Source organism: Filicampus tigris, chromosome 2 (genome assembly GCF_054856515.1).
Source record: "Filicampus tigris isolate MCC_2025a chromosome 2, RoL_Ftig_1.0, whole genome shotgun sequence".
Lineage (NCBI taxonomy): Eukaryota > Metazoa > Chordata > Actinopteri > Syngnathiformes > Syngnathidae > Filicampus > Filicampus tigris.
The window spans coordinates 18,552,179-18,576,814 of NC_141218.1; the positions used below are offsets into that span (position 1 = coordinate 18,552,179).

A 24,636-nucleotide genomic window follows, 5' to 3' on the forward strand; every position below is an offset into this window, starting at 1 on the left:
AGCTTCATACTGCAATTGTTCTGGTTTACGTCTGTTTTCGGAAAAAAAACAGTGAGCGAATGGGCCGATCAATCATGGCCAACAGCCACTGAAAAACATGCACTTTCTCTCCTTTATTATCGCTTTTTGACAAGCGAACCATATCTTTGCAGTTTAATAAAAAAAATATTAATTGAGTACAGTACACTTTAAGTAAAGCTTCAATAACAGATACAGGGTCGCAATTTTTCTGTTGCAGCGTGTCGGTAGATATGGGGTGCAAGTGTTTTTGTGGTGTCGCTGGCTTTGCCTTGGTGCCAAGGAACTATGTTGAAGTGATTTGTAGAACTTCATATTGTGCTTTATTGCCATCTCGTGGTATCTTTAGGCAATTACAAACCTTTTGGGATGCTCAATTACTCATGGGTTTTCTGTAATAGCGGCAAAGTTCTTTTTTACACAATCTGACTTTGGACTATGATTTTCCAAAGGGAAACGTTTCACTCACATTTTATGCAGACAAGAACATTAAAATAATGACATCGTGAAAGGCGCACCAGTCAGCCTCACCCTTGATCTCCTTCCAGTCGCCCTGAGAGGAGTTCAGGTCAACTTTCATGGCTGCCATCGCCCCAGTGTGGAGAGCCGCTGTGAGCGCACCGATGCCAATGACAGTGTCCGACCTAATTCGCTTCCCTGGCGGAGAGGAGAAACAATTCCCCTGACTGCACCTCCTGACTGCTGTGGTGGTTGTAAAGTTCGCGGTGTTAATATGGCCGTGGACGATACTTGTCGCTGGCTTGCGTCCCAGCTGGACACTTCCAGGAGTTAAAATAATATGCTTGAACCTGACACCGGTGGTGGCCACACGGGACACGGGCCCGCTTGTGAACAGTAGCGGGGTTCTGATACGTGAAAGTAGGCCTAATATTTGTATCGCCATGTCTCATTCGGTAGTGGGACGTTTCACCCGCGCTCCACAGAGGTTATGATTGTGTCAAATACAAATGCAGGTGTCTGGTTTCGCTTTCGCTAGCCTACATCGACTTCTCGTGTGCCATTTTTGTTTTGGTTACACGGAATGTACCATTACACTCATAGGGTGGGGGAGAATAAATTGTAGCGAAATGTTTTGGAGAAAATGCCGCGTCAGGGATCAGAATTTATCGATTAATGGTACCTACATTTTCTATTTTATGTGAAATGTGTTTATTTGCTCACTTTACACTGTAAATCCTTTTTAACAAAACTCTGAATCGAAGCGACCAACTATGAGAAACTAGCGATCCCTTTAAGGACTGTAGGAGATTTTATGACACTTGACAAAATACAAAATTAAAAATAATGTGCACTTTGTTTGTTTAACTCGGGTAGGGAAATGCTTGCTCAAAGGCCGCATTTATTTATTTATTTATTTTTTCAATTATGGGTCATGTCATTCCGAGATGATGGGGGGGGAAATGAAATTTTGCACACCTCTGGTTTAACTACTTCATTAATTATCCTTAAGAAAACCAACTGAAATAACAGAAATACTCACACCTTTAAACATAATAACATTGGGGTTGATCGAGGTGTGGGCTATTTGCTTATTTTTGATTAGTCAAGCAAAATGTCTTATTAACATTAGAATTCAAATAAATGCAGCTTGACATTAGAGGTGAAAAATGACCTAGTGCATCAATGATTTTTTAGAACTTGTCAAGTTTGTAGGCAATTTTCTCGCTTAGTTATATTATGATAGTCAAACAAACGTATTTGTCAAATGTCATAATTAAACATTATTTGACGAATACTTAAATAGTTTTATGTTTTTAAGGACACACGGAGCACAACACTTCACATAGTTTTTCATTAGTATTTATACCACCTTAAAAATGCTAATTTCATCACTTACCCTCTCTCTTTTACTTATGTTTCAATATTTTAATGCCATATCAGATATTGTGTATGAATCCATGAGTAATGCAGTACCACACCTATGCAGTATATCATCCACAGGCCACATTGCAAACTATGTATGACCAGCCTGTCAATCAAAAGCTGTAGGCTTACCTCTTGTACATTTCCGCCAGACGGAAACTGACAAAACGAAAAGAGAAAAAAAAGGAACATGCAACACAGACACAGTTACAGACCACAGCCCACCCAGCCAAAGAGAGGAGAAACTGCTTCAGCACACTTTTACATGACATATTTGGACTTCTTCACTGATCTGACAGAGGTGCTATCTTGCTGACCTCCATTTCTCAAAATTGAACAGAGGAGACTGACGGTATTGTCCTTATATATCTGTATAAATGTGTATGTGTGTGCAGGCCAGACATTGACATTGAGTAAGTAAAAAGGATAATGTGTATGAATTGTTTTGTACGTCTGTCTTTTTGATTCATTCAAGAAGATCAAATTCCCTCAAACCCTTCGTATTTAATCTTTATTCAAAAACAGATCAACAGAGATACATTTTAATCTTCCTAAAAGAGGCTTAGATGTGTCATCTACTCGTTGTATGTGAATCATGTCATGAGCAATATCAGTCTTTTACCATCCTAAATCTTTAGACAAAAATACACCTTCATTCCGCACATGTATTTACATTTGTCTTCATATATTCACATGCAGTTGATGACCTTATTGCCATTGAATGAACGTTTCGTCTTTTGTGGCTTAAAAAAAAAGCGGAAGTGTGTTTCCCTGGCGATTAAGGCAGAAGCAGGAAGCGTTTGTCATATTGGACAGGCTCACCCATCAAGTGTGTGTATCATGTGAGACCAAGCCTCAAATGTGCGCTTAAACTTTATTAGCTGAATCGCCGTTGGTGTTGTAATATTAAAAAGAATGCCTTATGCCAGGCTTACACATGTATTACATACCATGTGATGTATCCCAAAAATGTCCCCTTCAATCACCTGTCTGTCACCCAGCATGGCGGTGTGGGAACTGTCCATCACAGTGGAGAATCTGGGGCCTGACGCTCCACCTGTCAGCCTCAGTGTGACCTCTGATCTCCATGTGGGAGGCGTTATCCTCAAGCTGGTGGAGAAGACAGGTGAGTCGTCTGTCTCTTTGTCTCAGATGCATTCACACAGTAGACACACTGAATGGACACCTTGAATACAGTACATACACACTTTTAGCTACTTTTAATAAGTGTATTACTATTTCTCCTTGGGCGGCATCACACATATATAGTATATGTGTATGTGTATATATTATATACACACATAAACAGGCAGTTACCATCTGCCTCATGCAACTGGCACCCAACCCCACCACAAACATTTGCTTTGTCTCAAAGCAAAGAGAAAGGAACAAGATCTTGTATATAAATAAAATTGTATCGTATTGTATTGTATTATCCTCACACTGATGCAAAATATTTTATTAGGTTACAATTCACATGCAATACTTTTTATAAGTGCAAAAAAGTGCATTTTTGTAATAAAGGTCCATTAGTAAAATACTTATATTCTTTATCACCTCATACCTCATCCTCGAATGGCCTTGCCCATCAGCCTGTTTTAAAAAGCAAATGTGGTCATTGAGCCCAAACATTTTTCTACCTCTCCTCTACATCAAACAACTTCATTATTCAGTATGCGATGAAAATATAACATCATGAATGTATTCAAATATACTGTATGTGTGTGTCCTGTAGAGATTCAGCGTGACTGGTCGGACCATGCGCTGTGGTGGGAGCAGAAGCAGCAATGGCTGCTGCGGACATCCTGGACCCTGGAGAAATACGGCATTCACGCTGATGCCCGTTTGCTCTTCATGCCCCAGCATAAGCCCTTAAGGCTGGGCCTGCCCAACGGCGTCACCCTGAGGCTTTGTGCCTGCTTCTCCAATCCTGTCTTCCAGACTGTGATGGGCATCTGCGCGCTGCTCAGTGAGTGTGTCACTTTATTTCCGATATTTATCGGATACTGCATTCTAATGTATAATCAACATATCTCCACAACATAGTGAAAGCTGCTGCTGTGAATACTAAACTAATATCTTGCTTATTTTGCACCGCTAAATCAGTTTTATATGGCAAGAGAAGGTGAAGTAAGATTTTTTTTTTTTTTATGTTCATACGCACAGGAAACCTAATGAGGTCTTGTGGGAGGCCACTGAGCACCTGATGTACATCTCTGTTGTTTTACCAGTTATTATAACAGACGGGTGATGGGGTATTATATGTTTGCAAGATTTTTGCAAATATGAGAAATGTTTTATAAAAGGTATTAAAGGGTATATATTGTTACGGATTGGCATGGATGAGGACCCAAATTCAGGGAAGCAATGAGGCGGGGCAGGTGTGCACTCAAAATAATTTGATTTAAGGCAAAAAAAGGTTTGATAGTTCAAAAACACTTAATTAACAAAAGCCCAAATTAACAAGGTTCAAAGTAAATAATAACAAACAAGGGAAAATAATTGACGTGACATGAACTGAGACAACAGAGAAATGAACCTAAAAGGACAGAAAGAAACCAGGAAGCTTAGAGGGATGGTGGGGCCGGGATTTGCCATTGTTTTCACTAACAAGTTCATTTTGTATATTTTTTTAATCAGGAAACTGAAAAGAGTTGTCATTTTCTATGTTATCCATTCATTTTGGAGAAATTAGGAAATAAGTGACTCCATGAATAACGCCCCTTGTTAATGAGCAGAATGGCCGCGCCCTCTACCGTTCTATCCTTGTTCGGTCGGAGTCACTGGAGGAACCAATTACAAACTCTCTATTGGAAATCATTGTACTTTCATTGCTTATAATGTCCAAAAACAGTGATTAATTGGCACCAAAATCTATGTGGACATCCCTACTAATGCCCACTTTAACATATCAAAAGGATTAACCTCTGTGTTGTTGATTTATATGAGAATGAGGACATTTGGAAGTGAGCAGAGCTACATAGATTTATGCTGGGATGAGCGCACACTGCTTCTTTGCTAAAAAAATAAATAAATAAATAAAAACATTGCCTCTTTGCTGATCACAGTTAGGACGGGCGAGGAAACACCAGTCGGGATATTTACAGAGACTGAAGTGGGAATGAGTGGATGTGTACATTTATTTGGATGAGGAATGGCCACAGTTTTTCGACCGACAACACGCCATCCAATGGAACGTAACAGCCGAAATGGTGTGTTCCAATGCGGCCACACTCGGCTGTGGAGTCTGATGCGCACGTTCAAGACACCCCTGGTGTTTGATGAGGTCTTACCTCACTCTGACACACGTAGACATAATATATCAGTACTCGTAGGCATATATTTTTAACCCTCACTCAAGAAAACATATTACAGCAGATTACTAAATCACTTAAAGGCGTTATTTGGTAGTTAGGCTGGGCAAAGAGCCACTATTTTCAAGCATTGGGTGGAGTTGGGCTGGCAGACCACATACAAACACAATCATGTCAAAGCCTAATGGTGAGCAGAGCTTTAGTGTTAGCACAAATAATTAGCATTAACTTACAGTGCTATCAGCATTAGCTGATAGCTGGCACACACCTAAATGTTGTCAACATGCAGGCAGGGGATCCGCACACTAATTGACAAGTGTAATTCAGCATCTTGGTGATGAATTGCTGCCACAAATGATGCTTTCACTTTTGTCCTCAGACTCTGTGCTGTTTGAGAATGTTGAGAACCTCCCTGATTGCAATAGCCTATCTCTGCCCTCTGTTGTCTACTCATTTCCAATGACCCTGAGGTGTCTTGAATATATAACCTCCTGATCTGGAGTCAGATTGCGGCATAAAGCTTACGATGATAGCTACCGAAATGAATAAATGGATCGCAATCGGAGACACAGCTTGCATGACAAAACAGGTTAGAAGTTGCTCCCGACTTCCCTTGCGAGCTGATAAACAAACAAGTGAAAAATCAGCTGTGATTTTTCACAGCCAATTGACTGAATGTTAAACAGCACTATATATGCATAGTTTTGAGCCCCAGTTGGCAATGATGTGACTTGAACGCATAACCTCGAATTGGGAGTCACACATGCTACAGCTGCACCAAGCAGTTGGACATGTTTGCCTAAATTTCCCTCAAGTATTTGTCTTGTGTCTATACATCTGATGGCTGTTATTTCACGGTTCCATGGTCAGTTTGAGGTTAAAAATTCATGTTGGGACAGACCTAAATCATTTTGTTCGTTGAAATTGTTTTAATTATTACCAACAGTTTTTTCTCTTCATTTTGCAGTGTTTCTCTTGTCTGCACTGCTTTTTTTAAATTCCATTTTAGTCCCTATGTGCTACCATGTTACTCTAATCTGCCCAAAGCCTACAGAATCAGTAGCGCTGGCCAATGTAACTTTAGCTACATTAGCAAGTACCACCTAAAAGAACAAATAAAATAAAATAAAAAATAAAACTTAGCTCTCCAAGTAACACCACAATGGCCCGTATCCCCATTAGAACTGCTGTACATATAACACACAGTTGTGAGGAAACTTTTCAAGAAATACTTACTAAAGTAACTTTTTTCTGCTCATTGAACACATTGAATTATTCTCTGCACGCATACGTACGAGCGCAGAAAAAAACGACCCTGATGTGAGCTAACAGTCATCTGAGCTGGAGTCAGACACCGACATCTTTTTAAAAAGAATCAGATAAAGGTGAGATGAATTTTCTATTATGGCGCATTTGACCTCCACAGATATCCGTCACCCAGAGGAGCTCTCACTCCTTCGGCCAGTAGAGGAGAAGAAAAAGAAGAAGGAGAAAAATTCGACAGAGGAGATTTTTGACCTAACTGCGGTGCCCCTCTCCTCAGGTACTCATCTTTAGTACTGGAGCCTAGTCCATCAATATTGCCATTTGTATAGGGAATTTAGAGCCTGTAGCGGAGTCGCCCGCTGTGGAGGACAAACTAATGCTTAACAGAAAAGTAAGAAAGAAAGCCAAAATAATTACAAGGTTCCCTTCAATTTTTGTATTCTCCGCTTGTTCCCTTAAAAAAAATGAAATAAAACATTCATTCTTGTGTAAACATACCTTAAAAATGAACTTTGTCAACTATATTTTCAGAACCAGAACCACTTTTTTCACTACTCTTGGTTTGCAGCATCCCGACCCAGTATGTACAATGGCATGCCCGCTCATTTTGCCGGCTCGCCTCACTTGGAGGCCATCTACAAGATGTTGTCGGTCCCTCAGCCTCCTCCTGCCCCTGAAGTCCTAACCAAGCAGTACCGCCCAGCCAGCGTGGTGGACAAGGCCCACATCAACGGCAGGTACACTCACCGTCCACGCACGCTTCTATGTTGATCCCATTGATGAATGGAATATGGCACAGGAGTAGATATCAATTTGCAAATGGGGGCCACAAATTTTCATCAGCGCTACTAGTGCCCAAACAGGACCTCCCACTTACTACTCAGGCAACGTATATGACAAAAATTCCAATTTAAAGCGGAGGTCAACCCAAACATATTTTTTTCAAGAACATATTCCCAGCCGGACCACTAGTTGAAACACGGCATTCTGATTAATTTTGCGTTTGTGGAATAAAAATTAAGCAGCAAAATGCACTCGTTTTTAGCCATCTCTGGGGGGCGGCCATTTTGTCTTCTGTCGACTAAAAATGACATCAAAACTGCTCACAACGACCAATCACGGCTGACCTGTTTTCTGAATCTGAGCCGTGATTGGTCTTTGTGAGCAGTTGTGATGTCATTTTCAGTCGACAGAAGACAAAATGGCCGCCCCGTGAGATGGCTAAAAACGAGTGGATTAATACTTATTCCACAAACGCAATATTTATCAGAATGCCCTGTTTCAACTAGTGGGCTTGCATAGAACATATTCTTGAAAATAAAATGTTTGCGTTGACTTCTCCTTAAAAGAAAGACAAAACGTGTCTGTTTGTTTTATTGAATGTACAGAAGAGTTTCTTAATATAGTCTAATGCTCAAATGCATATAAAAGATCCACTCCTCAACAACAAGGGCTTTGAAGCAAACAAAAATAACCACATACTATTTTCTTTTCCCTGTGCTAAGGGCTCTCTTGCATAAAAATTCCCATTCAAAGATGGCACAAAACGGCAAACCATGTGTATGTTTTCACAAAAATCAACTCACTCAAAGATTTTAATATTATACAGTACTAATGCCCCAAATTAATAGGCTGGCTCACTCACTTTACAAAACTCACAAAATGCAGTACAGCCAGGACACTAAAGTTAATCCCTAATGTGTTCCCTCTGCATCGCGGGTGATGCTCACAACAGCCACTTGTCCAATTAAGCCACCATATGTGTTTGTAACACAAAAGCGTTGAATATATCCATGTTTTTGGAGGACACAAATTTCTCCTCATGCCCTTCAAATTAACCTTTAATGGTTCTTATGAAAAATAAATCGTTGTTCATGTACTTTTGAGATCGATGTTGTAGTAGCGAATTAGGCTGAAATCTTTCAGGGATGATAAATCTCTAAGTAAACTGCCTAGACAGGTTTGTGTTTAAATTCAGTGAACATATAATCTGCTTTCTATTTTACCCAATAGACAGGATTTTCTTCACCTAACTTGGTCCTGGCAAGAAATACAGTCTTGGTATTGGAGGCGCTCTTGAGCAATGTTTGCCATCTAGTGGTGAACACTATTATTACAACTTAAAACTGATAAAAAAACAGTAAACATTTTTATTTTCAAAAATTAATCAAGGGCCATTCCAAGTGTGGTTGGGGGCTGGCCTCCAGTTGCCCATCCCTGCTATAAATCAAATAAATGCAGGTGACCTTATACCTTGACATGATATACTGTAACTCTTTCCCTCAGGTGGTTGGATTCGTCCCGTTCTCTCATGCAGCAGGGCATCCAAGAAAATGACCGGCTGTGGCTTCGCTTCAAATATTTTGCCTTCTATGATATAGAACCCAAGGTGCATCGGCATGTCCATGTTGTTGTTCTAGAACACAAGAATAATTGTACGTGTTGGCAGTGTTCTTTCCGTCTCTCAGAATCCATGCTCAGAAGAGATGTTTGTATATTTTCAGTACGATGTGGTGCGTCTGACCCAGCTGTATGAACAGGCTCGCTGGGCCATACTGTTGGAGGACATCGACTGCACAGAGGAGGAGATGATGCTGTTTGGAGCTTTACAGGTAGAGCACAATGCTGCAGGGTGTAAAAAAAATCATGAAAGGCTGAATAATAATGTTTCCATATTAAACAGTGTCAATGGGATGTTGCTGTGTGTGTGTGTGTGTGTGTGTGTGTGTGTTTGTGTGTGTGTATGGATTTATGCATCTCAAATCCGCTCCTGCAGTATCACGTCAGCAAGGTGTCACTGTCAGAGCCTCAGACGATGAACTCGGCCGCAGCCATGGACGACCTTGAGTCGGCACTACAATCCCTGGAGGTTAAGATGGAGGGCGAGAGCAGCTCTGCCTCCGAAATGCTGGTCAGACACGATGAATGCATAATGCTGTCTTTCATTCAATGTCATCAGCCCTCTGAGCAATTAAGAATTCACGCCAGGCAGCTGAAACATTTTCTTTTCTTTTTCAACAGGATAACATGACCGCACCAGAACTTCATGATTACCTGAAGATCTTCAGGTACGCTTCGATACTAACTCAAACCCAATAAAGTAATCCTCCACTATTTGTGGGGATAGGGAACAAGCCCAATAACTAAAAAACGAGAGAAAATGACAGCCAAGATTCCTCCCAAAATACAAAACTTCAACAGAGTTTCAAAGAGACCAGCTCCAATTTAGACAGGACTCTGGGGCCGTCTTGTGGTATCTTTGAGTGTTACTGAAACGAGCATAAAAAACACAAATAGGTGAATTTGCCAATAGTGAACCGCAAACAAGTTTTCCTATAGGGCAGGTGTGTCGGAACTTTTTCTTCCAAGGGTCACATACAAAAAAAAATCAAAGGAAGCAAGGGCCGCTTTGACTAGCAACGTGGCAAGATTCTGACAAACATGCGGAATTTGACTGGTTGGAATGGCAACTTTAATCGGAGTACAACACACCAAGAATTTGGAAAATCGAATGATGGATTCTGCAGATATAGATTTTTTAGGCGTGTGAAAAAAATGAACGTTTTTTGTGTGATATCGTATAGGAAATGTGGTCGAAAAACACATCAACCCTTTAGTTTCCTCTGCAACCCGGGGAACCCTTTCTCCAATTGGCTGACAGGTTTCAGTTAAAAATATCCACCAAGCTGATAAGGGCCAAAATTCTGCAGGGTTCTCCTAGTTGATGTGTTTGAAACAGCGTCACTTTCCCTAAAAACTCTTAAATTGCACAAATTAAACTTGATTCGTGAGAAGAGCAATGTGGGCAGTAGAAATGATAATGTACTTTAGTCATAAATTGTTTTTTAGATTTGTGATGTAGGATTTTAGTGGCCTTTGACTTGTTCTTGCATGTTTTTTTTTTTTAGATAAAATTTCAAAACGATGGCAGCCACTTGTCAGGTTGCCACTTTGACATCTTTAATCTATGCAACACACGAAAATAATGCACTGCACTGACCCAGTATAGAAAGTAACGCTCTTGTACAATGCAGGCAAACGACACAGTCCATTTTTAATATCCGTTTGAAGACTGTTTATTTTAGTCTATGCCGTGGGCAGCTAAAAATTGAGTAGCGGGCCGCCGTTTGGAAACCCCGGAGCATTTCTCTCTCTCTCAACATATACTGTATATCCGAAACTCACATGTCTTGATATTTTTTTACCTTATGTCAAAATGGATTGCCAAAATGATACTGCTAATGTGTTTCAGACCAAAGAGGTTGACTCTGAAGGGATACAAGCAGCACTGGTTCAAGTTCCAGGACACCTCCATTTCCTATTTCAAGAACAAAGAGGAGAGCATCGGCGAGCCTATTCAACAGATTAATCTCAAAGGTACAGAGCTGTATTGTATCGTTCAAGAGAATTCTGACACAGAAACACAGAAAAGCATTTGAGTTTATGCCAATTAATCAGGACGTGAAACACACTGTACATTCTCTAGTTAATTCGACATCGGTGTCGCTTGAACCTGATTGTTAGCCTGGCACAGCACACATAAATGCGTATCAAGTCGTAGTTCACTTTGACACGCAGGCTGTGAAGTGGCGCCAGATGTCAACATGGCAGCTCAGAAGTTCCTCATCAGGTTGCTGATACCAGCTCCAGAGGGCATGAACGAAGTCTATCTCCGCTGTGAAAATGTGAGACCAAACCATCGACTCCAGGTGTATCTCAAGGTTATAACGGGGGGTGTCAGTCTCAAACATTTCTGTCTTCGGCCTATAGGAGGAGCAGTATGCACGGTGGATGGCTGCATGTCGCCTGGCCTCCAAAGGGAAGAGCCTCGCAGACAGCAGCTTCCAGAGCGAGATACGCAGCATCCGCTCCTTCTTGGCGATGCAAAACACCAGCTCAAGTTCTCATGGCAACGCAGCCACGACAGACGAAAGCATAAACACACTCAGTTTGGTGTCACCCCGCTACCATAAGAAGTATAAAACCAAACAGGTGGGAAAACAGCAAAATAGGTTAAAACATGATTGCCTGTCATCTGTGTTCAAATGTTTTTAATCATTGTGTCAATTTATGAAATGCTATACACTGTAAAATAAAAAATAAAAATCGCGCTTACATGTATTCCTTTATGATGGCAAAATTACCTTTCAAGAGAAGAGGAAAATTTGATTTCTTAAAACAAATAACTATCTTCCAAAAACCACACGTCTTAAAACTAGTGTATAGATAACCCTACTGTATACAACTTTAGAATAATAGTATTTATTTTACACTAAACTTACTCATCATTGGTAATAATATTTCCATAATAAATTAGAATCTCTTATGCTTTTTAAGGATTCACAAGAATCGGCAGTTTGACCGATGGTAAACTACTCTTCAAAATAGAGTCTTATTTCCACTGCCAGTAAAAGATACCTGTCAAACTTAAATTGGACCAGCAAATCAGCGCTGTTGTTAGGTCCAGCTTCTTTCATCTTAGACAACTGGCAAAGGTAAAGCCCCTCCTTTCTCACCCGCAATTAGAAACAGTAATCAATTATTTTGTTACATCTCGACTAGATTACTGTAATGCACTTTATTTTGGAGTCAGCCAGTCCTCTCTCAAGCGTCTCCAGTTGGTCCAAAATACTGCTGCTCGCCTCCTAACTGGAGCTCAGTAGACAGAGCACACAACACCAATTTTGGCCTCCCTTCACTGGCTCCCAGTGCATGTTAGTGTTCATTTGAAGATGCTTCTATTTGTTTACAAGTCTTTAAATGGCCTCACCCTGGGGTAACTCTCCGAGCTCCTCCACTCCTACGCACCTTCCCGCAGCCTCAGGTCTGCGGACCAGACGCTGCTGGAGGTGCCAAGGACTAAGCGGTGTCTCAGAGGGGATTGAGCCTTTTCTGTTGCAGGTCCTTCTGTTTGGAATGACCTTCCATTAAATGTTAGGCAAGCCTCCTCTCCGTCCATTTTTAATATCCGTTTGAAGACTCATTTCTATTCTCATGCTTTTGATCCGACGTTTTCTGCTGTCTATTGTATATAGTATTTTGTGTTTTAATTTATTGCTTTCTCTTGATATATTATTGCTATTGTTATTGGAAAGTGCTTTGTTACAGGTGTAGCTAGTATAAAATGCGCTATATAAAGTTGTATTGTATTGTATCATGCAGCTGACCCCTCGTATCCTGGATGCGTACCAGAATGTGGCTCAGCTCTCACTGGTGGATGCAGTCTCGCGCTTCCTGCAGATCTGGCAGGCCCTGCCCGACTTTGGCCTCTCATATGTAGTAGTCAGGTTCCGGCACACATTTGTTTTATACCTTTGTATTATTTTAATAAAGACAGTACTATCATACTGTACATATCTAATCAACAAGGGCTCGACAATATGAGGAGGAAACAAATTGTTTTTCTTGTCTGGCAGGTTCAAAGGAAGCCGTAAAGACGAGGTACTGGGCATCGCGCCCAACCGTCTGATCCGGATTGACCTGGGTGTGGGCGATGTAGTGAAGACCTGGCGGTACAACAACATGAAGCAGTGGAACGTCAACTGGGATATTCGACAGGTGCGATTTTTATTTTATAGCCAAAACCCCCACCCACCTGGCGAAAAGTTCACCAGCCACCGCTGCAGTTATGTACGGAAGCGTATTGCTGCCACACCAGGAAAAAAAAAAAAACACAAACCGTATCATGTAAAAACGTGATATTTATCATGTAAAAACGTAAAACTTATCATGTAAAAACGTGAAAATTAGCATGTAATAACGTGAAAATTAGCATGTAATAACGTGAAAATTAGCATGTAAAAACGTGATCCACTGTTCTTAATAACTGTAAAATCTCGCCATGTCTCAACCCAAACATGAAATAGAACTTAATCAAATCGTTTAAATGAGCCGTGTTATCCATCCTGTGTTGTTTCAACGACAATTTTCACGTTTTTACATGACAAGTTTCACATTTTTACATGATATTATCACGTTTTTACATGATAATTTTCACGTTTTAACATGATAATTTTCACGTTTTACATGATAAGGTTTGGGGGGTTTTTTTCCTGGTGTGGCAGCAATACGCTTCCGTGGTTATGAACATTACAGTTAAATGCAAAGGATTTATTCTGTGGGAAAAATGTCATCGCTGCTGTTGTTTGTGTGGTTTCAACCACATCACAGGTAGCCATAGAGTTTGAGGGCAACATCAACATCGCGTTCAGCTGCATGACGGCCGACTGCAAAATCGTTCACGAGTTCATCGGGGGCTACATCTTCATGTCGACGCGCAGCCGCGCCAAGAGCGACAAGCTCAACGAGGAGCTTTTCCACAAGCTCACTGGCGGACACGAGGCGCTCTAGAACTCAAATACTGTACACCAAACGATCTTGATCTTTTTTGGATTGTAGGCAGAAAACCATGACAATAGGCATTTTCCTTCCAGTATGGCAAATGTCATAAGCAACAAAGATTACACACACACACACACACACACACACACACACACACACACACACACACAAACACCGCATCACCAACATCAACCTCATTGTTACTAGCTCAACACAAATAGCAAATGAATTCCATGTAAGAAGACAAACAGATACCAACATCACATGTTCACCACTAACACTTTAAATAAAGTACATTGAGCGTGTTCCATCCTCATTTGTGTTCACGGCTTCTTGTCAAGGCATCTGGTGTCATTGCCATTTACACAAAGGTCATTTTAGTTGTGCCTATTATTATGACTCCAATTGAAGACTATTATTGTCTCGTGGTGTGAATGTGAGTGTGAATGTTTGTTTGTCTTTACGTGCCCTACGACACACTGGCAACCAGTCCTGGGTGTAACCTGTCCCTCACCCAAAGTCAGCTGGAGTAGGCTCCAGTTTACCCGAGACCCGAATGAGGATAAGCAATATAGAAAATGGATGGAATTGTTGATCGGTCTTCTGCTGGAATCACAGTGGCAGGATGCGCCCTACAAAGAAAGGACACATCTGCTCACATTGAGGATGGAAAAAAATGCACTCAGTTGACCCATTTGATGAATGTCTTACTCGTAGGCCTGAGTTGTATGGCTCGGGTAAAGTACGACGGGGGCAGTTTCCCTTCGACGTTCCCTGTTGTCAACAACACACGGTTCTCTGACCAGAAGAACTCGATACCATCTGCGCAGTCACATTCAATCATGTCAGTTTTTTTGAATTGGTTGACCTGTAATGGATGTCAATCAACTGTGTGTATCTTACCAGCAAGAGCTTTGGGTACGTCAATAAATATCGCTAGATCACAGTCTTTCCTCATACCTGGTTAAAAATACCCCCCAAAAATTAAAAACAATCAAAGCATACAGGAGTGCTTCTCGGATGTTTTGAGTTTTTCTCAAAGATATCTTTTGGTGCTCTTCAGTTGAGGGATCAATGCAGCACTTCAAAAACACAGGAAACTGAGGCATTCAAAGTGATTCTGAATTAAAAGGCCCTTATTTTTTTCCAACTGGCCATGTTAAACTAAAGGCCTTTTCATTCAGAATCACTTTGAGTGCCTCAGTTTCCTGTTTTTTTTTTTTTTTTTTTTAAATAAAAACACTTTAATCTGAAATCTTGTGTGTCTTTTGATGAAAGGCACAGAGTAAAGCTTAGTGTACCACTTATTACGCCGTCTTCTTGTGGCAAGCCTGGGGCTAGATGAATGTGCGTCCTCCTCATGCGACTCAAGCCCTGCTGCTGGATGGCGCTCCAGTTGCGCATGTAGGATCCGTGAACAGCCTCGGCAGGACAGTCGGGAGAACCGGCCAAAACCGGCTTCAGCTCCAAATCCGTTACCTGGCCTCACACATCCAAACTGTATTAACACTGCATTCATTAAAACTGGGGCACTAGCGATTCCTGGGTCAAATATATGCAGGAAACCAAGCTTGACTTCAGCCCATACCTGTAGTGAGTGTCCCTGATTGGCTCTAATCTGCAAGCGGCCATCTTCCGGGTGAGGACGAAGCTTAAAACGTTTCTTGTCATTCCCGGCCACTACCCTCTCAACATCCTCCAGTTTGTATGAGCGGAACTGCGGGTGAGCCAAGAGATCCTCCACAAACATGTAGCCATCTATGAAAAGTTAATATGACTTTGGGACACATAACAGCAGAAGGTCTACTAATCACCACTAGTACAATGAAATAAAATCCATAAATCGATTTTCTACACTGCTTATTTGGACTGAACTATTTTGAAAAAATACTCTAATTGCAGTTTAATTTGCAATTACAAGTATTTGAACTGCTTATTCTCACGAAGGTCGTGGCTTCCTCAATTCTTTAAAACTTTATGTGATTATCTATTCAAGAAATTTTTCCCATGTATTGTTTTAACAAACACCAGCAATACATTCATGCATATTACAAAAAAACACTAACAAATTTACAATACATAATTGTTTTGGTCTTATAGAGTAGGCCCCTATATTCAAACCTTTAGATGTTAATCAGTAAGCCACCGTGCTACAATAAATACAACATTTTTACCCAGTTCTTGTATTGGATATCATTAAATTGTGCAGGTATATCACAGTTTTGGGCCATTCGGTACAGAAAAAGAGGCAGCGGTTTTCAACTCACCCGAACTTAAATATAGACCCATCTGGTTGGCACCATGGCGAAGTACATAGGACACGGATTTAGACAACCTGACATCTCTGTCCTGGGAGGGGAAAGCAAACCATTTTTAAAATCAAAATACATCATATTGTTTAGTTGGACCACAAGGCCAAAGAACATATGCCACTGGTTAGAATTGAGCCTGTAATGTTTGGCCACTATTCCAAAAGAGAGGTAGGAAGTAACACTCCTTTATGAGTGCCGTGGGTATGTACAAAGTCAACTCATCTCTTTGAGACAATGCGTCTTTCTGTAATATGGCTGTATTTTTCATTTGTATTTTTTGATGAATACTTTTTGAAAACCCGCGTTACACTGAGGCCGCGAAACTCGAACCACGAAGTGGCTTCATAGGTTCATAGCCATGGCAAACTCGACTGGAAGACTGAGCTCGAGTTTTACTGTACTACTACTTTACTGAAGTTTTAATATAATTTTAACCCATACCAACATTGCCAAAACAACAACCCGTGTCGCCTGATTCTAGCCGACGCGGGGGCACAAATCGATGATGACACACGAAGTGGCCCAATTCTGCAATTTTTTACACTGTAACCTGTGCCCTCGAACCCATCGTGCACTTCGACGAAGTGTACACTTCAGCGAAGACCGTAGGGTGCAAGTGTGGGGATTGAGGTTGGGCCTGTGAGTACTTTTGCCCTCTCTTCCAAAGAAAGTGGTCGCAACTCGCCTCTACACCACCACGTCCCTCTTGCTTTCCTCTTCTTCTTCCCCCGTAGGAATCCATTTTAGAGCAGTCGCAGTTCACTTACCAGAGTGGTCACGTGATAGAGGGTGCCCTCGTCACGTGACACTGTCAACACTCTAGCTTTTCCAGTGTGTGCGGCGCGGCCTGGAGGTCTTTGCTGGTTGCTAGCTGCGGTTTGTCGTCGGTGAAGACAACGGCTGCTGCGGGGTAAGATCAGATCATCATCTCGGTCTGTTTATTCACATTTAGAACATACTTTAAAAAGCTGGCGTGTTATCCAAGCAGAGTTTGGCAACTAGGGAAGCCAGTGGTGGAGGGACAAAGGTAGCTAAAATGTTAACGGAAATTACTAGGTTGTGTTTGTTGTCGGTTTTTTTTGTATGCTACACGTGTTGCCCAAGCAGTGGTTTGTCTTGTGTTCCATTTGGTTACGTTCCATTAGGTGTTTTGCCCACAACAGTACTGTATAGCACATTCGGTATGCGTTAGCAGAGTTGATTAGGCAGAGGTGGGTAGAAGATCCACAAATTGTAATAGTACCGTACTTGCTTAAGAGTAACTATTCAAGTTTTACAACGACTTAAGTACGGAGTAACTGTGTGACTTGTGATGTTTTTATCAAACCAACTAGACAAAAATATAGAGTGAGACTGTGGAAATTACAATTTTGCCCAAAAGCATCACTTTAACAGAAACAATAATAAATTTGATATTTAAAAAAAAACAAAACAAACATAAATTAAGACGAAATCTGACATTGACTTAAATTAACTTTGTTTACACTCACGTAACAGCACATTAGACACTTTAAGGGAAACTTTGAACGGTGGCAGGTGTCTGCTGATTCCCATTTATTATGAAAATGTTTTTGCTGTTTTTTTGTCACGTACACGTGTACAAGAAATTTGACCTCTGCATTTGACACCACACGCCCGGGCAGCAGTTCAGGGTATGGTGACCAGTTCAGGTTGTACCCCACTTCTTGCCTAAAGTCAATTAGAATTAGGCCTGGGCATTGTAAATAACAGGGCTTGACCGAATAATCGGCTGGCCAATTAACTCAGCCGATTAGGGTCCTTCAGAGAGCCACAATTGTCAAATGGACGATATTTGCTGATTGTTTTTACCTTTATGTACTCCAACCATTTACAGCAGCACAACAGTATTCAAGTAACCCAGTTTTGATTATTTATTACACATAAATCTAAACATTTTTTTTTTATCCTAGAATATATATATAATGAAATATGTTGATAAGGTAATTCCTTGGACATGTCATTCAAAACAAAACATATCTTATTTTTTATAAACAATGTTTAGATGAGCAAAGCATGTTGTGCAAGTTCTTGACCCCAATGTCACTATTTTACACACAACTTAAAATCATAGGATCAATGTTCACATAACGTCATTAATTAAACACAGTGCACCACGCAATGCAGTCTGGGAACCGAAAAGGATTTTTTTTTTTTTACCATATATTTAGAGTTGACCCCTGCTATTAGTGGTGAATAGGAACCAGATTGGCCCGCGTTCAGTGAAAATCCGCATATAATTGATGCCCATTGAAATACATTAATTTATGCGTTATAAAGGTTTTAACTCATTCCATCTCAATGACGTATTTATGTGTCATTTCCCAGAGGGTCTGAAAAAGTCTGGTACTGAATGAGTTAATTAATGGGCCGATTGATCAGTATCTGTATTTATTTTCCTGCCAAAAATCATCTCCAAAAAATCCATATCGTTTGGGTCCTGGAACCTTAGATTAATTCATTAATTTGCGAATCAATTCGATTTCCATTTTTCAGGTTTGTGATTCAATTCAATGTTGAATCGGTAAGAAGTAAAACTACATAAATCTTTAACCGTGCCATGTAAACATATGTGGCATGTCACGTCATATTGATTTTTTTGTAATAAAACATCAGAAAATAAAAATTTGCACACAAAGTGCAAAAGTCCCCCCAAAAAGTCCAGTGCATGTAAACTCTTGGAAATTGTAATACATACAAAAAAATGTGCACATTAGTAATTGAATTGTGCAGAGAAGGCCTAAAGCTCTACATGTCAGGTGCGTGTTACTCATAAAATATCTTTTGAGTGTAATTAACTCATTCACTGCCAGACATTTTCAGACCCTCTTTTACCCTAACGTTTGAAAAAAATATAAATAAATTCCTGGGATTGAATGGCAAAAAAACAAGTAAATTCGTCAATGTGAATGAGTTAATAATTTTTCACCATATATTCTCATCCTCTTTTTCGTCTTCCTTGTTTGTCAGATCATGGAGTTTCCTCAACATTCCCAGCAACTGCTGTCTGCTCTGCGCTCCCAGCGTCAGCGTGGCTTCCTGTGCGACTGCACCGTCCTGGTGGGCTCATCCCGCTTCCTGGCTCATCGAGCTGTTCTGGCCTCCAGCTCGCCTTTCTTCCACATGTTTTACTCGGATTCACTCTGCAGTGCTGGTGCAAACGCTTCCAGCAGCTCTGTCACACTTGACAGCGACATTGTCACGGCGGCCGCCTTCAGCCTGCTCCTTGACTTTGTTTACGAAGGGGTGCTGCAGCTGGAGAAGTCGCCGCCGCTGGAGGATATATTGGCAGCGGCGAGCTTCCTCCACATGAATGAAGTTGTGAGGGTGTGCAAAAGAAGACTACAGAGACGAGGCCCTCTGGCTGAGGCGGATAGCACTCGCTCCGAGGAGAGCATTGGGGCCAGGAAGGTAACAGAGACAGGGAGGCAGGATGGGGGGGATGTTGGCCTTGAGCCTGTGGTAACCATGACAGCAGATCGCTTGATTCCCCTTGCCATGGCGACAACCCCCTCATCAGTTCCCCTAATACGCAGTACGTTTGAGTATGTCAAATCTGAGTACAGGATTGATGCGGGCTCACCAGAGGCACAAGTTCAGACCCCCCTGAGTCCTGATGTCGCTGACACCACGCAGCCTGGCATGGATGGCCCTCATCATCTGGTGCAGGGACCCGCTGTGGGGCAGTCAACGCAGGAGTCGGGAGGTCCCAACAGGTTGAGAGCTGGCAGTCAGGGTGAAGGCTCATCTCTCTGCAGCCCATGCAGCACCACCGAGATATACAGGTACAAGTCGGCATTCTAAACCCTCAGTGTTGCCTTAATTCATTCACTGCCGTTGACAGTCCAGCCATTCAGTCCCAAGAACAGATTTATCTTTTTTTCAAATGTTAGGGTAAAAGAGCAGTGTAGCCAAGAGAAACGTTACGAAATGAAAATAATAGAGGAATTAATACAATTTCGTGGAACAAATGATTTAGGTGGTGAATTTAGGACAGGATATATATATATATATATATATATATATATATATATATATATATATATATACACACATAGAGAGAGGGAGAGGGAGAGGGAGAGATATTTTGTCAAATCTGACTGCTGAAAAAGGTGTCATGGCCTTTAATTAACCGAATATACTACTATTTCCAAATAATCTCATTTTTCTGTCTTGTTTATTCACCACAGCAGCAACCAGCAGCCTTCCTCATCTTCCCTGGTCTCAGACATCCAGGCTGTCTATCCGTCAGTAGTTGCTCCTCCTCAATCAGAATCCAACAAGCCACCAGATCTGCTGCGGGCCCGTGAGAAAGAAAATCGAACGGAATCTTTAGTGTGTGATCGCAGGGCTACTGCAGGGGAAGAACAACACACGGCCTTGGTGGCGCATGCACAAAACGAGTCGTCACTTTCATGTTTACGTCCCCAAATTCAAATCCAGAGCGCCGTCTCAGTGCAGCGTGGAGGCCACAGCTGCCACCTCTCTGTGCCTCAGACTCCTCAAAACATAGCTGCCACTCAGAGAGAGACAAGTGGGAGTGCGCACCGCCCTATAGACTTCAGGACTGAGGACAATAATGGTGACAATGCAAAAGTCAAAGTGGAGGCCATTGTCATTTCTGATGAGGAGCAGGAGGAAAAAGAGGAATGCAAAGACAGCGAGCCGACGATGGACGACGACTTTGAAGATGACATCCAGGATGAGGAGCTGAACACACTCTCCTCCCGCCAAATGACTTCCGGCTACACTTTCCCTCTCTCCCCTTCGGCGTCTTCTACGCTGGCCGCTTCGTTACTCCCTCCACCGTCCACAACGCAACACTCGGAGCACTCCGCCTTTTTAGCAGACTTTCAGGACACCATGGGGGGCATCGTGGAGGATGTACCGACGTGCTGCGTCTGTGGCAAAACCTTCTCGTGCACGTACACGCTAAGACGCCACGCCATCGTGCACACGAGGGAGCGCCCCTACGAGTGCCGCTACTGCTACCGCAGTTACACCCAGTCAGGAGATCTCTATCGACACATTCGCAAGGCTCACGACCAAACGCTGCCAGCCAAACGCAGCAAGACTGATGTGGAGCACACGCTAATGCCACAATCTCCACCACCCCCGCTTAGCTAGCAGAGCCTCGTTCGTTCAGTTTTTATACCGCCTATACTATTAAGTGTCATGGGGAGCTGGAGCCTATTCCAGCTCACATCAAGCGAGAGGTGGGGTAACACCCCGGACTGGTCACCATTCAAGCACCGGGTTACATTTAGAGACAGACAACCTTTCATTCTCATTCACACCGTCACCGAGTGGGAACTGAACACACTGCTAGACGGCACCAGGCTGACAAAGAGACTCTCTGAATTAAGGCTGAACGATTTTGAAAAAGAATGTAATTGCAATCCCCCTGCCCACACATATTGCAGTTGTGGTTTTCTATGCAATTATTTTTTCAAAGTACTTTTCCCATGTATTTTTTTAATAGAAATAAATTCTGTATCACATGTCAAATAAACAATATAAAATTTTATAATGCATTCATTTTTTGGTCTTAGGTTTGGCTTACACTTAAGGCAAATGAACCGTGAATTGATATGAAAGACATTTTATCTGTGAATATCAATAAATCAATAACTCAATAAATATAGAAAGCTTATGTCCAAAAACTTAAAGATTACATACTGTAGATTCATTAGACATGGGAAAATACAGATAAATTTCCATCTAATATATAAATACGTATATAACATCATGAAATATTTCAGTATACTTAATATATATAGGAGTTTCAATTTTTGAAAGGAACTTCTAAAATGAAGATTTCCGCCACATTCTGATTTATAGAAATATTCCTATGTAATTCACTCTCCTCAAGTGGTTAAATGCACCAGAAGCCTTAAACATATACCATTGTTGTATTGTGTATACTGTACAAGATGCATTTAAGTTTGTGACTGTATAATTGTGTTGCGTTACGAAAAATGTGATGGAATACTGTTTTAATTGTTGTGCTATAAATTATTGAAGGAGAATAAATCATTTACCGTGCACCAAGCTTGACATATTTTGAACTTCAAAAAGAAAGCATTTGGCTTCACTCTTACAATTAGAGGGGATTGTATCTCCTCCCACTATGACATCTCTTTGAAATGTGTTTTGTTTTTACCTTCCTAGTTTCGTCAGTCCAGTGAATGTCATTCTGATAGTTTTAGATTATGTAATTCATTGTGCTGTTGATTTTTTACTGGATTGGGATGAACGGTGTCTTTCATTTTCTCAATCCTTGGTCATATGTATGTGATTGACAAAATATTAGGAATACCTGATTTCACCAAAAAAGATCATGTATTTGTATTACCCAGCTGATGTATTGCACTGCATTTGTTTTATCTGTGTGCTTAGTAAGTTGGCAAGTGAGTACAAGACTACAGCTAAATAGCTAAATATGCCAAAGTAAAAAAATATCAACATGATAGCAATGAGACAAAAAGGCCATTTTATTTATTTTTTTAATGTGACCAGGGGCCCTAAGTTTATATCAGTCTTGTTGGCCCTCTGAAATTTTGGAATACCATATAAATATACATAAGTGACTGTGTCTGTGTGAGTCCTTCCAGCTATTTATGTTCCATAACATGAAAAAAATACAGTATGATTCACTGGTTAGTCATGGACAATTTAGTTGGTACCAAGCTAAGCACTGTGTTTATCCACAAATATAATAAAACTGTGAAGATGAAATACTATAGACATTCCAATTAAGTAGTTTTGTTTTTTATTTCAATACAAAATTAATTATCAAATACAAACTATGCATTTACTTTTTGCTTTGTAACAACCAGTAACCCACTTTTTGTGGACTATGGCCAGTCACCAGCAAACTTATTTTAATCCAAATATGCACATGTACGGCCAAACTTTCACACCGGTGCAGGATTTCCTTTAGTCTTCTACAGCTCCATGAATCTGAAAAGAGACAAAACATTATCAAACATTACTGACAACTTAAAACATTTCTAACCACATTATAGAAGTCGATGGAATCCACCCATCCATTTTCTATACTGAGTGCCATCATTAGGGTTGTGGGCAAACTCTAAACTACCAGTTGGTAGGGTACATAGAGACAACTATTCATGCTCATAGTCACACCAATGTACAATTTCAAGTCTTCAATGACCCAAACAAGCATGTTTTTGGAATGTGGCCATAACCAGAAGAAACCCAAACTGGCATGATGAGGACAAGCAAACTGCACACAGGAAGCCCAGAGCTGAAATTCAAACCTCAGAACAGTAATGCAGATGTGCTACTCCCACAGTGGAGTCACATATGAATATGACGCAGGTTTATTAATATTAAAGTTTACTGTAAATAGAATTAATATCTTCACCGCTTCAGCAAGATCAGGCCAGTCCATCGCCATCACCACCGCGTCGTCCGAGTTAGGAGGGGTCTCGAGGTTCCAGTAGGTCACCTTGTCAAACACACAAGACACCTTCAGGGTCCTGTCCTAAACATGCACAAACAGGAATGAAAGAAGCACAGTCATTTGTTTTAACAAGCCATCCTTCTCCATGATCTTTACATGAACGTAACAGTGAGATTGGTCGTGTCTACCTCCTGATCTGAGCTGGACTTGTTGAGCTCCTTTAGCACTATACCAGTGTAGCCTTGTGGACAGGTAAGCTCCTGCCCTTTGAGGCCACGACCCCGGAATGAAACTGTCTTCTCTGTGATGGGAAACATGCATACAAAGTCGATTAACATGACAAAATAGGCATACGTAATCACAGACATCTCTTCTATTTACTGTACCATGTTTGTGGTCCTTCATGGCAGCATTGAAGTACTGCGAAATCTGTGCAATTCCATTGTGTTCAATCTCACAGGGCATCAAGTGCAGCGGTTCTCGAGGTGCCTTGCCCGCAGACGATGCATCAACATGGGTCACACTGCTGTAACACGACATCCTGCAACCAGGGAACAAATGCTTAAAATGTATTGATCGATTCAAACACTTGTTGGGAATATTGCCCTTTTACTCCTTGTTAGAGAAGAGCAAAATGTGCAAAAAGTACTGATAGTGAACACTTGGACATTCAAAAGGTTAGAGAATGTCAATTTAAGTTTATAAAATTTATGCTTTTGTAAAACATTTAATTTGGATGACATTGCTGAAATTAACAGTGTTATGTTCATAAATATTCTCACTTTTAAATATAGTACATGTAATATTTAACATATCTTCGATAATATTCTACGAATTCACTTGTAGTGTCTTTAACAATCACTACGTTCCGACAATACATTATCCCTAATTCCATGTTTATCAAATACAATGACGCCAGTCTACTAAAATTCTCAGACTTTACCTTGTTCGTGTTGTTTTGAACTGAATCTGGGTGATTTCCGGGTCGATTTGAATCAGGGCTCTGATTGGACGAGGAACTCTTCTTCTACGTCTAAATATAGTTTGGCGGCAT

General features: G+C 41.1%; 5 protein-coding genes across 15 annotated transcripts in view; 2 read left to right on the top strand and 3 right to left on the bottom strand.

The window, feature by feature from the left end:
* Positions 1 to 1,061, bottom strand: part of macrod1 (mono-ADP ribosylhydrolase 1) — a 161,092-nt gene extending 160,031 nt beyond the window's left edge. For both annotated transcript variants that reach the window (XM_086018165.1, XM_086018155.1), the window contains exon 1: positions 550 to 1,061. In XM_086018165.1, the coding sequence (XP_085874291.1) occupies positions 550 to 922 (373 nt within the window). In that variant the 5' untranslated portion in view covers positions 923 to 1,061. The remainder of the gene's footprint in view (positions 1 to 549) is intronic.
* A 915-nt stretch (positions 1,062 to 1,976) lies between these two features.
* Positions 1,977 to 14,139, top strand: fermt3b (FERM domain containing kindlin 3b). The gene is made up of 15 exons (XM_086016762.1): positions 1,977 to 2,254; positions 2,904 to 3,028; positions 3,638 to 3,871; positions 6,643 to 6,759; positions 7,051 to 7,219; positions 8,769 to 8,871; positions 8,987 to 9,094; positions 9,259 to 9,393; positions 9,504 to 9,550; positions 10,735 to 10,859; positions 11,061 to 11,167; positions 11,253 to 11,474; positions 12,645 to 12,769; positions 12,899 to 13,040; positions 13,653 to 14,139. Exons 2-15 carry the CDS (start codon positions 2,905 to 2,907, stop codon positions 13,830 to 13,832), a joined length of 1,938 nt encoding a protein of 645 aa, XP_085872888.1. The 5' UTR covers positions 1,977 to 2,254; position 2,904; the 3' UTR covers positions 13,833 to 14,139.
* trpt1 (tRNA phosphotransferase 1) lies at positions 12,783 to 16,941 on the bottom strand. Of its 9 annotated transcripts, none has more exons than XR_015082592.1 (8): positions 16,821 to 16,941; positions 16,091 to 16,172; positions 15,412 to 15,581; positions 15,125 to 15,302; positions 14,727 to 14,783; positions 14,535 to 14,645; positions 14,338 to 14,455; positions 12,783 to 12,988 (listed from the first exon to the last, which is right to left on the bottom strand). XR_015082592.1 is itself a non-coding variant. In XM_086016806.1 (8 exons), exons 1-7 carry the CDS (start codon positions 16,875 to 16,877, stop codon positions 14,365 to 14,367), a joined length of 765 nt encoding a protein of 254 aa, XP_085872932.1. In that variant the 5' UTR covers positions 16,878 to 16,941; the 3' UTR covers positions 12,783 to 12,988; positions 14,338 to 14,364. The 9 variants fall into 9 exon arrangements, 8 of the variants coding, with proteins under 8 accessions (XP_085872932.1, XP_085872971.1, XP_085872940.1 ...); XM_086016806.1 differs by having other exon boundaries at positions 14,338 to 14,474; XM_086016845.1 differs by lacking the exon at positions 14,727 to 14,783 and having other exon boundaries at positions 14,535 to 14,597; positions 15,125 to 15,321.
* zbtb3 (zinc finger and BTB domain containing 3) lies at positions 16,885 to 22,748 on the top strand. Of its 2 annotated transcripts, none has more exons than XM_086016772.1 (3): positions 16,885 to 17,045; positions 19,124 to 19,938; positions 20,344 to 22,748. In XM_086016772.1, exons 2-3 carry the CDS (start codon positions 19,127 to 19,129, stop codon positions 21,278 to 21,280), a joined length of 1,749 nt encoding a protein of 582 aa, XP_085872898.1. In that variant the 5' UTR covers positions 16,885 to 17,045; positions 19,124 to 19,126; the 3' UTR covers positions 21,281 to 22,748. The 2 variants fall into 2 exon arrangements, with proteins under 2 accessions (XP_085872898.1, XP_085872907.1); XM_086016781.1 differs by having other exon boundaries at positions 20,347 to 22,748.
* A 160-nt stretch (positions 22,749 to 22,908) lies between these two features.
* On the bottom strand, positions 22,909 to 24,578 carry rnaseh2c (ribonuclease H2, subunit C). Its single transcript, XM_086016877.1, has 5 exons — positions 24,526 to 24,578; positions 23,969 to 24,123; positions 23,771 to 23,883; positions 23,544 to 23,663; positions 22,909 to 23,116 (listed from the first exon to the last, which is right to left on the bottom strand). The coding sequence occupies exons 2-5, from the start codon at positions 24,120 to 24,122 to the stop codon at positions 23,093 to 23,095; spliced, it is 411 nt and encodes a 136-aa protein (XP_085873003.1). The 5' UTR covers position 24,123; positions 24,526 to 24,578; the 3' UTR covers positions 22,909 to 23,092.
* Between the last annotated feature and the right edge of the window lie 58 nt (positions 24,579 to 24,636).

What these genes read in the sequence shown, in the direction of transcription:
- trpt1 (XM_086016806.1), bottom strand. Translation starts at nt 16,877, where the DNA reads ATGGATTCCTACGGGGGAAGAAGAAGAGGAAAGCAAGAGGGACGTGGT. An exon ending in AGGGACGTGGTGGTGTAGAG is followed by an intron (nt 16,173 to 16,820) that starts GCGAGTTGCGAC and finishes TTCCCCTCCCAG; the next exon opens with GACAGAGATGTCAGGTTGTC. An exon ending in ATCAGGGACACTCACTACAG is followed by an intron (nt 15,303 to 15,411) that starts GTATGGGCTGAA and finishes GTGTGAGGCCAG; the next exon opens with GTAACGGATTTGGAGCTGAA.
- fermt3b (XM_086016762.1), top strand. Translation starts at nt 2,905, where the DNA reads ATGGCGGTGTGGGAACTGTCCATCACAGTGGAGAATCTGGGGCCTGAC. An exon ending in GGGCATCTGCGCGCTGCTCA is followed by an intron (nt 3,872 to 6,642) that starts GTGAGTGTGTCA and finishes TGACCTCCACAG; the next exon opens with ATATCCGTCACCCAGAGGAG. An exon ending in TCAACAGATTAATCTCAAAG is followed by an intron (nt 10,860 to 11,060) that starts GTACAGAGCTGT and finishes TTTGACACGCAG; the next exon opens with GCTGTGAAGTGGCGCCAGAT.
- rnaseh2c (XM_086016877.1), bottom strand. Translation starts at nt 24,122, where the DNA reads ATGTCGTGTTACAGCAGTGTGACCCATGTTGATGCATCGTCTGCGGGC. An exon ending in CATGAAGGACCACAAACATG is followed by an intron (nt 23,884 to 23,968) that starts GTACAGTAAATA and finishes TTCCCATCACAG; the next exon opens with AGAAGACAGTTTCATTCCGG. An exon ending in AGTCCAGCTCAGATCAGGAG is followed by an intron (nt 23,664 to 23,770) that starts GTAGACACGACC and finishes GTGCATGTTTAG; the next exon opens with GACAGGACCCTGAAGGTGTC.
- zbtb3 (XM_086016772.1), top strand. Translation starts at nt 19,127, where the DNA reads ATGGAGTTTCCTCAACATTCCCAGCAACTGCTGTCTGCTCTGCGCTCC. An exon ending in AGCACCACCGAGATATACAG is followed by an intron (nt 19,939 to 20,343) that starts GTACAAGTCGGC and finishes TATTCACCACAG; the next exon opens with CAGCAACCAGCAGCCTTCCT.